Source organism: Miniopterus schreibersii (genome assembly GCF_964146895.1).
Source record: "Miniopterus schreibersii genome assembly, chromosome: 8".
Lineage (NCBI taxonomy): Eukaryota > Metazoa > Chordata > Mammalia > Chiroptera > Miniopteridae > Miniopterus > Miniopterus schreibersii.
In genome coordinates this window covers 78,115,793-78,129,655 of record NC_138109.1, presented here as the reverse complement: position 1 = coordinate 78,129,655, position 13,863 = coordinate 78,115,793, and the positions used below count along the sequence as shown (strand labels likewise).

General features: G+C 53.3%; 1 protein-coding gene across 3 annotated transcripts in view; it reads left to right on the top strand.

The window, feature by feature from the left end:
* The window catches only part of EDAR (ectodysplasin A receptor), a 91,192-nt gene that overhangs the window by 55,840 nt on the left and 21,489 nt on the right, over positions 1-13,863 (top strand). For all 3 annotated transcript variants that reach the window (XM_081144647.1, XM_081144646.1, XM_081144645.1), the window contains exons 2-4: positions 4,415-4,483; positions 5,269-5,391; positions 5,651-5,832. In XM_081144647.1, the coding sequence (XP_081000773.1) occupies positions 4,433-4,483; positions 5,269-5,391; positions 5,651-5,832 (356 nt within the window). In that variant the 5' untranslated portion in view covers positions 4,415-4,432. The remainder of the gene's footprint in view (positions 1-4,414; positions 4,484-5,268; positions 5,392-5,650; positions 5,833-13,863) is intronic.

Here is a 13,863-nt window from a genome sequence, read left to right as displayed (position 1 = left end):
TACCCAATTCTGCAAATCAGTGCCTTCCTGTCCCCTGAGCATCTTGTACATCCAGCCCCCAAGCCCCATGGGTGACATCTGGCTCCCCTCAGTTCCCAATCACCTGGAGCTGGGTCTCCTTATGAGCCCCACAACCAGCCCAGCATTGGGCCAGATTGGAGATGCTTCATAAATATTCTTGAATGGATGTAAGCAGCACACTGCAGAGTTGCTGTATCGCAACTCCAGCCCTCCAGGTTAACAACCCACAGCCTGCTAACGTCCACCCAGCTGTGGGCTACCATGGGTCTTTTTCGTGCCAAGCACCCACCTCACCCCAGAGCAGGTTTGAGCAGATGCTTTTCTGTTGACTTGAGGCCCATGGAGAGAAGATTTCTTGATGGATGCCCGACTTCATAGTTCAGACTTAGACCTAAGTGTGTTTCAGACTTTTATCCGGCTTGATTCTTATTTCCTGTAGCTGCGAGAGCAGCTCTACACGCTAGGAAGTGCAGACGGCTCTGTTTGCTTTTCTTCCTCAGTCCTAAGGTTAGAAAGTGCTGCGGGGGGAGGCCAGGGCCCTGGCCTGCTTAGCTCAGGCAGGTCTGCGTGGTGCCTGTGGTACCTCCAGATCACGGGGTGACATGGAACCAAACCTCAGTGGCTCTTCCAGAGCATCCTCCCCAGCCCAGGTCCCAGAGATCAGACTGCCTGGTGTTGGCCAAAGACTTGCCATAACGGGATGCTGTTCCAGGAAAACCTCGTGCCAGAACAGAAGGTGGTGGTAACAGACGGAAAGGCCAAGCCTGAGCTCGGGAATACTCGGGCCTCCCTTCCTCCTGTGAAGTAGGCATTCCTGTTATGCCCATTTTACTGAGCCACCAAAAGGCGACATAATTTGCCCAAGGTGGGATTCATTCAGCTCTTGCTTTTAATCAGTACTTTTTTTTTTTCCTATTTGGTTAACAGCAGGTCCAGGACCCCCTGGCTGAGGTCATAGGGTGTCATGGAAACAAAACACGCCAATGACTCCAGCAGCATGCATCTCTAAATGGGCCTACAGCTGCAGCCCGACTCCCCACTGAGCCCGGCCGAGCTCACCTACGGTGGTGAGAATTAAGCTGGCGGTGCCTGGGCATCGGTCAGAGCTCCGCAGTTGCTGTGTTGTTACCTTAAGCGGAAAGAGTGTTCGGAAAGGCATGGCTACAGGCAGAGAAGTAAAGAGTCAGTGGGAAAGGGGAGAAGCAGTGAACTAAGACAGGGCACAGAGCTTCGCCATAGGGTCTGTGTGTTCCCGTGACAGTGGCTGCAGGCACTAGACCATGGTGGCGCCGTGAAATTGCACCAGTGAAAGTGTGTTCACAGGAGCAGGTGGTGGCTGGACGCAGCTGTGGGCCGTACCCCTGGCTGCACAGCCCTGAACTAGACCATTTCACCGGTCGGTCAGTCCCACAAAGTCAGGAGCAGCCTTATCTGTCGGGTTGTGGGAAGACAGCTTTCAGTCCCCCCATTTCTCCCTCACTGGCACAGGGAGCGAGGGCTCAGAACTCCTGCCAGGCTGGAGCGCACCCTGCTCAGCTCCTCCCTCTAACCTCTGCCAGCTGGTGGGCAGCAGCCGGCCCTGCCCTGCACGGGGAGCTGGGGATTTCCAAAGCCAAAGCCACCAGGAGGTGACGACTAGGAGTAGGCTGGGTCCACCAGCTTGCAGGCTGGACCCCTTCCTGGGTGCAGAACCGCGCTTGTCCAAGGCCGGTCAGGCCTCAGGATGGATCCTCACACAAGGGGTACCCTCAGCTTTCTCCCCCTACCTCACTTGCCTTCTTGGAGAATTGGTAACAATAATAGAAATGCATCCAAAGCAACAAAGTTTTTGTTTGGCTTTGCATATTTATTTGTTTTTCTTTCCTGTCTCCTTCCCTTAGCCTGGGAACATCTCTAAGGAGCCTTTTAGTACGTGCTCCTCTGACTCTGTGGCCAGCCCTGCTCCGTGTTCACAGGGAAGCCCTCCCAGGATCAGCCGTAATTAGAAGCAATTAAATTAGAAACCCTCGTGCTGTTCCTGGCAGTCCTTCAAGCGGCAGCTTGCCTTGGGGAGCCTCGGGCCCCACTCAGTGGAAACCCAGCTCTGCTACCCACTCTCCTGAAGGAAAGGCCAGGACGTCAGTGAGATGCTGCTTCCTAAGATCCCTCTTGGCCGTTGCTTGTACTTTACCCTTCCCACCCTACCTGCCCCGGCTTGCTCCCTGCTAGAAGGAAAGCACCCAGGATTTCACCACGGGGTGTCTGGGTGCTCTAACCTCACCTTCGTCCATTTGGGGTCTTTCTGAGGTAAATGTGGTGCTGAATTGCAGACAGTGTGCTGGAGAGTGCAAAAAGGCAGCTTTTTTATCTCTTCAAGAGATTCCCGAAACCTCACCCTTCCTCAGAGGCCACCTGATGTCATTCACCAGGTGAGAGACGAGGGAGTCCGAGGTACCAGTGCCAGCAGGGAGAGGTCCTGGGGAAGGCCCAGACCCCCCCACCCCCAGGCTTCTCCCGGACCGTCCTCAGAACAGATGCACTTTTTCCTGATCAGAGATCACAATGGGCTCCTCCAAATCCTTCTGATGATAGAAACTGTGTACAAGGGAATGTTCCCCAGACCCTCCCTCAGTCCTTAGTCTCCCCACGACTCTACTCCCTGTCAAAAAAAATTCGTCGAGAATGCAGTGATGTCACTCGGACCTGCCTCTGTGCAGACGGAACCCTTTGCAGACACAAACGTGGCCTTCTCTGCGGCTTCCTCCTGTATGGGCCCTGCACCGTGTTCCACGGGAGTCCTCGCTCATTGTAATGACAAATAAGCGGGATAGCTAAAGCTCGATGTTACCCAAGCTCTTCCTGTGGGAAGGTGTGTGCTCGCTGCTCCCCGCAGGAGGCAGGACCAAGGGGCTGGGATGGGGTGCACAGGCCTCCTGGAGCTGGGGCAGCGAGGGCCACAAGCTCCCCGGAAGGTGGGCAGGAGCTGAGGCAGATGGCTCAAAGCGCTTCAGGTCTGTCCCTCGCTGGCCTCTCCTACATGTTGATGTGTTAGGTGCATTCTCCCCACCCACACACTCCCTGCGCAGGTGCCGTGCCCTGGGGAGGGGCAGATTAGAAAGAAGACCAGTCTGCACACTCAAGCAGTTTACTTGTCCTCAGCACCACCACCCCCACCCAGCTGCCCACTAACTGGCCCTTGGCTTTCCCCGTCCTGGACTTTCCCCAACTCCTGCCTTGCACAGCCCTCGTTCCTTCTCAAACTTAACTTCCTATTTCTAATAGGAAGTTAAGGAATCTTTTGGCTGCTTTTCTCCCTAATGCCTTCAGGATATTGTATTATAAAGACAAAGTTCAGGTCTTTTCTCCTAAGGGGGGGGGGGGGGGGACAGAATGGCTTTCCCATTTATCATTTCCTGCTTTGCTTTCCTGTATTGTCATTTGGGGGTGGTATTTGGGAATTATGGGTTTCTATGATCAAATGTCTCACTGAGAACACAAGGATTTACATGTCTGAGTCAGTGGTTGATTCTGGAGGTTCCTCACATAATTCAACACTCTGTTTTGTCACTAATTCATTCACTCTGTCAAAGCAAGATAACAGTGACTCAGCATGTGGCAACTGGGGAATTTGGGTTCCCACATGAGCACATTGTCTCACTTTGTACAGCAGGCTCACCAGTAAAAGTGCTTTGGTTGGAAATGCAGGTCTCCCATTCTGAAAGTGGAAAATAACACCTCCTTCAAAGCATCATTGTAGTAGTTGGGGGAGAGCACCTGAGTGCCTGAGCCGTAGCCGTCCTCTGTCCATTAGCTGTGTGACCTTAGGCAAGTCACTAACCTCTCTGGGCTTCAGCTGTCTCAACTGTAAAGTTACATGGACTGATACATTCTCTCAATCACTTTGACAGGTGACCCATTCTTCACAGAGAGAGGGCCGAACCTTACAGAGGGGCTGGGACGGCAGGACGTGGGGGGGGAGGGGAGGGTTGCATTCTGATTCTTGGCCCCCTCTCAGATCACCCCTGCAGCCAGAGGATCACACTAGCCTGGAGCACACACACCAGGGTTCTTCAGACTCTCCCAGCAAGTCCAACAATTGGTCATTGCCCGGCTTCAACTGTGGCCTGCAGCGTGCTCTGGTCCCTCCTCGCTGGAGCTCTTTCCCATGGATGGGGCGATGCTGGGAGGACGGGCAATGTGCAGTCAGTCCAAGAGGCCTGGGGCTCAGCTTAAATCTGCCTTTTCTTTTAGGGCATATCCATTCCTCACTCTGTTTGCTGGGAGGTCCCTTGGACCCAGTGGGATACAATGAAGGCAACTGGAGTCAGGGTCTGGGCCTGGGCCATGGCCAGTCAGTCCTGGAGCAGCCTCTGGGCCCTGCAGGCCGCTGCTGCTGATGAAGTGTGTCTTTCAGGTGAACCTGTGGGAGAGGATGGCCCCTGCGGGAGACTACAGACAGATGCCCTGGCTCCCCGTCCTGGTGGTAAGTGGGTCAGAGCACCTGCCTGCACTACACCCTCGCACGAGAGTGACCATGGCAGCCCTGGTGGAGATTCCAGTGGGGGCCCCCATCCAAGCTGTTTCCTGCACGAGCCATACTTCCTTGGGCAGGCTCCTTGGCCTCTTAAGCCTCAGTTTACATGGCCGTAAAATGGGAACAATAATAACACCGTCTTCACTGAGTTCTTCCAAGAATACAGAAAGGTAATGCCTGCAACGCAGTGAACAGCTCCCAGGGTTTAAGCTAGACTTCCCTGGTTGGTGGATCCCTTTATAAGGTTTCATGGATAGAAATGTCCTTATTTAAATTGTGATATATACAACCCAAGCCTGTGTGACTAGCCACACCTGTGGGCCACACAACTGAGAAAGCTCCAAGCCTTCACCACGGGGCCCCTCCTCAGGGGAGGAGAAGAGGCTGCATGTGGCTGAAAGACCTGCTGTTCTAGAGGCTCGGGGAAGAAGCTGCCTCATTCATGGCTTTGGAAAGAAAGGAAGAAAGATTTCATGGGTGAAGAGAGTTTGGATCAGGCTTCGAGGGTGGGATGGGTCGAGGAGAGGGGAGGCAGGAGTGAGGCCAGACCGTGGAAGTGGGTGCCCTGCCAGTTTATCAGCTAACGTTCCTGGAGCTCGGGCACCGAAGGTGCAGTAAGCGACCGAGTGGCTCTCACCATTAGTCCTTCCTCACCCAGCCTGGGCACTGACCCTGAGTAACTGTGTGCGTCTTCAAGGAGGTATGGAAGCCCAGCGACCCCTTTCTTGTGGCAGGTGTCTCTGATGTGCGGGGCCAGAGCAGAATACAACAACTGCGGCGAGAATGAATACTACAACCAGACCACAGGGCTGTGCCATGAGTGTCCCCAGTGTGGGCCGGGGGAGGAGCCGTACCTGGTAAGGCCCCCGCCCGGCCGCCAGACCACAGCGCCCCCAGCCTTCACGGGGTGTCGTCACCATACCTTGTGCTGCTCTCCATGTGGTCCTCAAGCTAAATCAGTGCCCAGGGTCCCCAGTGCACCCATGTGCCAATGGGCCTCGTGTGCCCAGTGCCCCTGGTGTGCCCAAGGTGCCTGGCATGCCCAAAGATTACAGGTTTGGTCATGGCAGGTGTGACCCTGCACTCACCTGTGTCCTCTGTCCCTTCCTCGGCCAGTCCTGTGGCTATGGCACCAAGGACGAAGACTACGGCTGCATCCCTTGCCCAGCAGAGAAGTTTTCCAAAGGAGGCTACCAGATATGCAGGCGCCACAAAGACTGCGAGGGCTTCTTCAGGGCCACCGTGCTGATGCCAGGGGACATGGAGAATGACGCCGAGTGTGGGCCTTGTCTCCCTGGGTAAGCATGGGGTGCTGCCAGGCTGCTCCCGGGACCCATTCTGCAGAAATTCCCACATGTCTCTTTGGTGGGGACCCCTGGGAGCACGAGCACCGCAGGCCTGCGGTGTAGCATCCCTCCTACTGTTTGTCCCCTCTACGAGGGGCAGCTTGGCAGAGAGGAGGGCACCTGTTGGCAGGAGGACACCTGGCAGCTAGGATGGTGAGTCCTGCCACCTTTCACGAACAGGCAGCCCACCCAGGCTCAGCGTGTGTCCTTTAAGCCAACGTCAGTCATAATAGTATCTTCCGACTACTCAAATCAAACAAACTTGTTGACTACTTTTGAGATAACACAGGTGGAATGATTCGGAGAGGAAAACTAAAATTCCATGCAAAAGTATTATTTTTAGTATTCTGGAAAAAAATTGAGGATAAAAGCCACTGGTCGGGGTCTTTGAGTCATATGGTGCCTATAATTCCACCACAGTTCTGTTATGTGTCAAACGTCTTCCCAAAAGAGCAAAGTGCAGATGCAATGAGCCTGAAAGACAGAAGAATAAAAAGTCTCCCTCACACAGGCACGTCCTGCTCCCGGTGAGGAAGGCACCCGGGCGCCAGCAGACCGAGCTCCCCAGCGCTGCTGCCTCCCTCTGGTGGCCACGTAGCAGCGAAGGCCAGGGCGTGCTAGAGGGACGGTGGAGGCGCAGAGGTGGTGGAGGCACAGAGGTGGTGGTGCTGGTGATAGTGATGCTGCTGATGGTGGAGGTGGTGATGGTGGAGGTGGTGATGGTGGAGGCGGTGATGGTGGAGGTGGTGATGGTGGAGGCACAGAGGTGGTGGTGCTGGTGATGGTGGAGGTGGTGATGGTGGAGGCACAGAGGTGGTGCTGGTGATGGTGGAGATGGTGATGGTAGAAGCAGCAGTGGTGGTGCTGGTGATGGTGGAGGTGGTGATGGTGGAGGCACAGAGGTGGTGGTGCTGGTGATGGTGGAGGCACAGAGGTGGTGGTGCTGGTGATAGTGATGCTGCTGATGGTGGAGGTGGTGATGGTGGAGGTGGTGATGGTGGAGGCACAGAAGTGGTGGTGCTGGTGATGGTGGAGGTGGTGATGGTGGAGGCACAGAAGTGGTGGTGCTGGTGATGGTGGAGGTGGTGATGGTGGAGGCACAGAGGTGGTGGTGCTGGTGATGGTGGAGGTGGTGATGGTGGAGGCACAGAAGTGGTGGTGCTGGTGATGGTGGAGGTGGTGATGGTGGAGGCACAGAGGTGGTGGTGCTGGTGATGGTGGAGGTGGTGATGGTGGAGGCACAGAGGTGGTGCTGGTGATGGTGGAGATGGTGATGGTGGAGGCACAGAGGTGGTGGTGCTGGTGATATTGATGCTGCTGATGGTGGAGGTGGTGATGGTGGAGGCGGTGATGGTGGAGGTGGTGATGGTGGAGGCGGCAGTGGTGGTGCTGGTGATGGTGGAGGTGGTGATGGTGGAGGCGGTGATGGTGGAGGTGGTGATGGTGGAGGCGGCAGTGGTGGTGCTGCTGATGGTGGAGGTGGTGATGGTGGAGGTGGTGATGGTGGAGGCGGCAGTGGTGGTGCTGGTGATGGTGGAGGTGGTGATGGCGGAGGCGGTGATGGTGGAGGCGGTGATGTTAGAGGCAGCAGTGAGGAGGTCCTGGTATCCTGTACTTTACAAACTGCTCATTTACCTGCTGTCTCATTGTATTGAATTGAGAGGAGGGAGAAAATAAGAATATATTCAAATGGGAACAGGGAGTATTAGTCTGTAAGAAAAGGGAAGTAACAAAAAAGGCAGGAAGTCCTACCAATTTACCAGTAGATTGAAAGTGAATAACTCTCTAAAATGAGATATTTTAAACTTGCAGAATGTAACCTTAGGTTGGATTTGTTGCTGAGCAGCATCCACTTCCATGGCTCCCACCACCGCTTTGCTGGGGATTTGCCCCCCACCTCCAGTCTCCCTAGTTTTCTGCCCTCCGTTCAGACCTACCTCCTGAGCTACAGACCTACCTCTCCAAACACCTGAGGGACAGTCCCTGTCGGTGTCCCTGACACACAGTGCGATTCACAAATATTTTTCAAATGAATAGAGAAAGCATGGGAACCTTATTGCAGAACTTTATTTTTCAATATGCAAAAAGCAAAAAACAGGTAGCTATAACCAGGGAAGATATTAAACTGTTCTCTTAGAAAATGCTATGAAATAGCAGTTCTTGAGCTGGTACTCTAGTTTAGGTGTTGAGATTATTGTGTTGCGGAGGCTCCACCAAGAGTTGTCAGAGAAGCAGAATCGATGCTTCCCACCAATGGTACAAACATCCATTGAGGGGCTGCTCTGTGCAAATACTGTGCTTGAATGAGAGAGATCTTGAATTAGATGCTAGAATCATCTCTGATAACTTATATTGTTCCTGGAGCTTTCTCTGGATTGTTTTTTATTGGTGCAGGTACATAATTCAGGAAAGAAATTCAGTGTTTCGTGGATTAACTACATAGATGTGTCGAGGAAAAGCATGCTCCCTTTGCCATGCTCACCTTGGAAAGAAAATAACCCTTTTTGCAAAACCTTGACTTACTTTGAGAGCCTGTCATGTGAGAATCTGGCCTGACATTCACAGCCTAGCATTTATTTTAGTAAACCTTTGAATTAAGAGTGTACCAGGTGGGTACTAGTGAGACAAAGAGGAAGGACATGGGGCCTCTCTTCAGTGGAGGAGACAAAATCGTGACCACAGCATGGGGGTGACGCACAGTGTTCGAGAAGTCCAGGGAGGGCCAATACTCTGTGGGTGGGGTCAGGAGGGGTCTTAGAAGACTTCTCAGGGTGATGCTGGGAGGGGTGGAAGTCAGTCAGGCCAAGAAGTGGAACAAAGCTCTCCACTGGAGGTGCCCAGCCAATGCCCAAAGGGTGAGCCGTCTCACAGGACGTGGAGCTGAGCACCTGCGGCCAAGTGGAAGGCACACGGGTGGGTGTGGAGAAACTAGTGGGGGGGCAGATGGAAAAGACTCTGGGAAACGATGCTGGGGACCCGTGTCTTTAGCTTGACACTGATGCAGACGAAGAAGCTGGTGTAGGACACAATCCGGCTGTACCTCAGAATGATCCTCTTGGCAGCAGTGGAGATAAAAACTGTCCGGTAGGGAAGAGACAGGAGCCTGGGGAACAGGAATGAGGTGGGAAGTTGTGAGGACCAGATGAGGCAAAAGCACTGGCGGTTGGAGTCTCAGGAAAGGAGATTGGAGGAGGCCTCTCGGGTGTCTTCCCCGGCAGCTGTGTGGACAGTGAGGCCGTTGCTAAGAAGTGGAATATAGGAGGATTTGGGTGGGGAGGTGGAGGAGAGATGGAGGTGGTATGTGTGGAATTTGAGGTGGTTCTTACGTGCAGACCAATGTATCTAATGCATAGGTGGATAAACAGAAACAAAGCCCAGGCCGGATCTGGAAGTCACCTACCCACTGATGGTGTGGGAGCGATGGTCCAGGTGGGCTGCCCCACTAACAGCTCCATAGAGGAGGAAGAGGGATGGGGCAGGATGGAGCCTAGCCCATGGGCATTGCCATCTGACCCAGCTGCTGTTCCTACCCACCGTGGCCTGCAAGACTCAGCCAGACCCTATTCCACATGATCTAAAAGGGGTAGCGAGTGTGCACATTGAGCAGCTTGTTTCATTCTTACTTAGAGCCACAGAGACTTTCCAGTAGAGGGGACAAGCCCTAGGACCAGCACAGTAAATGGCCTGTCCCGTGGGCAGGTGCCAGCTTGGCCACCAGAGAGGTTGCTCTGTGGCAATGAAGACAGTGGCTTGGTCCCAATGCATGTACCAGTGAGAAGTTTGACAATGGAATGGCTGTGAGCTCCCTGCCCCTAGAAGGCTTCAAAGATATGGACACGCCTCTGTAGAATCAGAGGGGAGGCCGGCGTCTGTACTCTTAAAAGGATCTTTCCAGCCTGAAATCTTGAGTAACTGTCTCCCTGCTCCATGAGAACAGTGACCTGCTTCTTCCACACTTGTCTTCAGCACCCAGGACAAGGCGAGGCGTGAGCACCCGCTGGGTGAGTGAGGGGTGCTGTGCGCCCTCGCATTACTCCCGGGATGCGAGCATGTATAGTCAGTTTCCAGTTTGGCTCTGTGCTGTGATATGACTTCAAATAAATCACTCCCACGCCCAAGGCCACAGAAACAGAAGGCCCCTGCTTTATCTCCAGTCCCCAACCTCCTCATACTGGCTCTAATGAGCACAGTGCTTTATCGGGGTAGGACCCCAAAGGGCTTCCTCCTCCTATTGCCTGCCCTGGGTTTGGGGAACAAAATGAAGCTCTCAGGCTTGTCACAAAGGGGGATTACAAGGCGTTTTGGCAAGTTGGTGCTCTCAGCCCCATGAAAGGCTGTTTTCATGCCCGAGCCCCTGTGGTCCCCAGGCTGCGGATGCAGACTGCCTCCCATTTGTCTTCCTGACACCGCAGGCCGCCTTGGCCGGCTCCCCCTTGTGGTTTGGCAAGCGCTCTCCCCTCATTCTTTGCCATCTCTGCTGTGTGTCAGTTCGTGGCCGAGACACTGGCTGAACAATGAGCAGTGCACGGGGCTTTCCTGTTGAGAAAGGCTTGTGTGGGAGGACCAGGGAACAAAACATGAGAAGAGGAAGAGAGAAGAGGTGAGATTTCATAACCGCCCCCAGGGCACCACGCTACCCATTGGAGAGGCTCCTGCTGGCCTGCTTCCACACCGCGTCCTCTCCCTGGAGCTGAGGCACCCGGGGACGCTGGAGGACAGGGGCAAAGGACACAGAGGTGGCTTCTACATGCCCACACCATAGGGGGCCAAGGGAGCGTCAAAGAGTTCACTGGCATCCCTTACAAGCTTAGGAGCCCCGAGAGAAGGGAAGCTTCAGAGAAAATCTGCACACATAGAAGGCTCTAGAGGCACCTTTAAACTGAGTCTGGTCTTGGGTTACGCACCTTAATCAACCCTTGAAGAAAAGCAAAAGGAAAAAAGATCTAAGGAAAAGTCCAAGTAGAGATCAAAGAGTAGGAAATTAGACCTTTACAGGCAGACAGAGGGGCTGATGTTCTTTAGCAGGGCACGGCTCCCTCAGTGAACACCCTGCTCCAAGTTGATAGAAGCTAAACAGTGAGTCTCTGCTCTGTCCAACGGGGAATAAGAGATGTGGGGGTGGACTGAACACGAGGAGTGGAGCTTAGTCTTAAAGAGAAAAGCCCACATTTAACAATGTGCTGTGCAACACGTGCTGGGAAACGTGTGACGTATTTAACACTCATGGTTTTGTAACAACCTCCTGAAGCCAACATTTTTTAAAAAAATTATAGCCCCTCAATACTGTTTCCTCAACTAAGCTATTGAATACGTTACACAGTTTGGTGCAGACACATAGTCAGGACAGGGGACACAGCAGACGCCACCAGGGCCTCTGGGAACAAAACATGATAAGGCCCACTCAGGACGACTGAGCTGTCCATTGCCCAAGAAGGTGCCTGTGTGCCCAGCAAGGTAGCCGACTGATCCCAGGATGGAGCAACCCTGTGTGCACAGAGCTTGGTGGCCCAGGGGACCCACTGGGAGCCCAGTCCTAAGACCAAGTGTCCTACACCCACCCAGGTGGCTGTGCATTTTCTCCAAAATGGAGCTCAGCACCAGGCTCTTCATGAGGATGGGCTTAGCTGTGGTTCTGCTCTTTTAAACGGGAGGAAAGATGTACAAAATTCCCTTGGTGCTTCTGTCAGTCTCGGCACTTTGAACTTCTATAGAGAAAACTTGGTCTCATTCACTTCTTTTCCAATCAATCCTTGCCTAGAACCTTCCCTCCTCAGTACCTAGCACAAGGGACTAGGAATGCAGGAAGAACAAGGCCGGCCCTGAGGCACTCCCAGGTCAGGAAGAGAGGCATCACAGTCTGGGGGAGAGGACTGCAGCTGAGAAGGGGAGCAATTAACAGTGGTGTCAGCAAAAGTTCTCTGCCACCAATCTAATGCCAACACTAGTCCCCTATCTGGGGTGTGATAAAGGAGAAACTTTATTCAGATAAACAGCTTGCAAAACCTGGAGAAGCAGCTCCTGGTGGAAACCAAAGGTGTGCTCCCCAGGCTAGTCCCTGAATGGCCCAATTTTATGCAAATGAAGAATACAGATTTGCACAGACTGGTCCAAATAGCACTGTGCTGATCGGTCAGCTTCACGTGTTCTGATTGGTTGCTACGGAGCAACTCTAACGATTGGGTAGTAAAGATGCAAATGAAGTTGTAGCTGTGTGGTTTCAAATGGAGGGGCAGGCCTCGGCCCATTGGTTGAAATGCAGTACCTGGGGCTCCTTTATAAGGGCACAGCAGGCCGGAGCGCAGGGGGAGGTCAAGGTCCAGCCTCAGTTATGCCGGCAAAGGCAGCCTGGCTGAGAGGCCTCTGTCGGCAATGGCTGCCAGACTCTCGTTCTGAGCTTGGGCCCAGTTAACCAAGGGGAGTCCTTCTTGGCAGATATATTCCTTCTCAGGTCACAGGGGCAACACAGGGTCTGGATGTCAGAAAGCTGCAGGAAGACGGGCCTGGCTGACCTGGAGCCTGTCACCCTGGGGAGGCCACATGCAGACACATGTCCCCTCCTGCAGCCGATGCTCCATGTGCCCCAATGGCTTCCTGCTTCCGAGCACAGATGGCTTCTGGGGGGGACAGAGTATGTGTTTGAGAGGTTTTTTTCCAGAGGCTTAATTGTGAAGCTGGCTGTTGTGGCTTCTCTGAGGGATGTTTTGAGATTGGTTAATTAATGTTTATAAGATACACAGGAATCTGAGGATAAGACGCTCTGAGGAAGGGCAGGTAATTATGATCATAATGTTGCTGATGATGGTTCGGCTTCTAGTGGCTGGAGTCCGAAGCTGCCCAGCAGTCCTGCACCATCTACCACTTACCACTGCCATCAGCACGGCCTGGTGCGCACGGCCAATGAAAAAGAGATGAGAAGATAATCATGAAAAATTTCAACAGCAGAGAGGGATTTCTCATTTTTTGAAATTGTAGTAAGAAGAACATTAGCACCAGCTCACTTATTTATTGATTTCTCACAATGCGATAGATGGCACTTGACCATCGCTGAGCGTGTATTTATGGAAACCAAGCACACACCAAGAGAAGTGTCAAAGCCTGCGAGTGGGAAGGAGTCTGAGTGAGAGGCTGGGAGGGCGGGCCAGGAGGTAGAGATCCAAGAGGTGGTATGGCCTGCAGAGAACCCCAACCCATGGCAGCAGAGCTCTGTGGATAACATGTCCTGAGAGTCAGCATGGTCATGGGGCTGGCATATCGACATCGGGAAGCTTGAAAGACATAACTGTGAAGGGTTTGTCATTTTCTCAAATATGTGCGACCCCAGCACAAACTTGTATTGGTGTCTTTGGTCAAGTGCTTCCTGAAGGGGAAGCAAATAAATTGCAGTGATGACCTGGCTGTGCTCCAGGCTGTCTCTACAGCCCTCTGTGGTGACCTCTAGACATTGCTGTAAGCCATGTTTTGCCAGCCAGCGCCATTCACTGCTGGTCAGCAAGTGTTCACTGGGCTGTCCCAGTGCCACAGGCATAGACACATCTGCCAGTAACCCCCCACGCTACGGGCTCTGAGCTGGGCATTTGCCATGGGGGTGCTCCTTCTCCAAAGGTGCCTGAATCCCTGGTTGGCAAGACACCCAGAGAGCTAACCAGGGCACATACGTGGTAGCAGGGCATACACGTGGTAGGCACGCAGACATCGAGGTGAATGATGTTGATGAAGGTGGTGAGGGCATGCATACAGTAAAATTCGTCAGTGAAAGGAACCAAAAAGGGGAGGAGATTTTTATAAGACCCAAACTGGCCCAATATGGGGGGAGGGGGGATCCATTTTAAGAAAATCTGAAAACCTCCAAGGAAACTCAGTGGTCAAAATGGGCTGCTGGCTCAGCAGGGCTCCTGATTCCCAGGTGTGTGTCTCAGGCCCCGTTTGGATCATGCTTGGGTCGTGGGTGTGCCAAGTGGTCAGCACTTGCTTGTGGTAGCACCC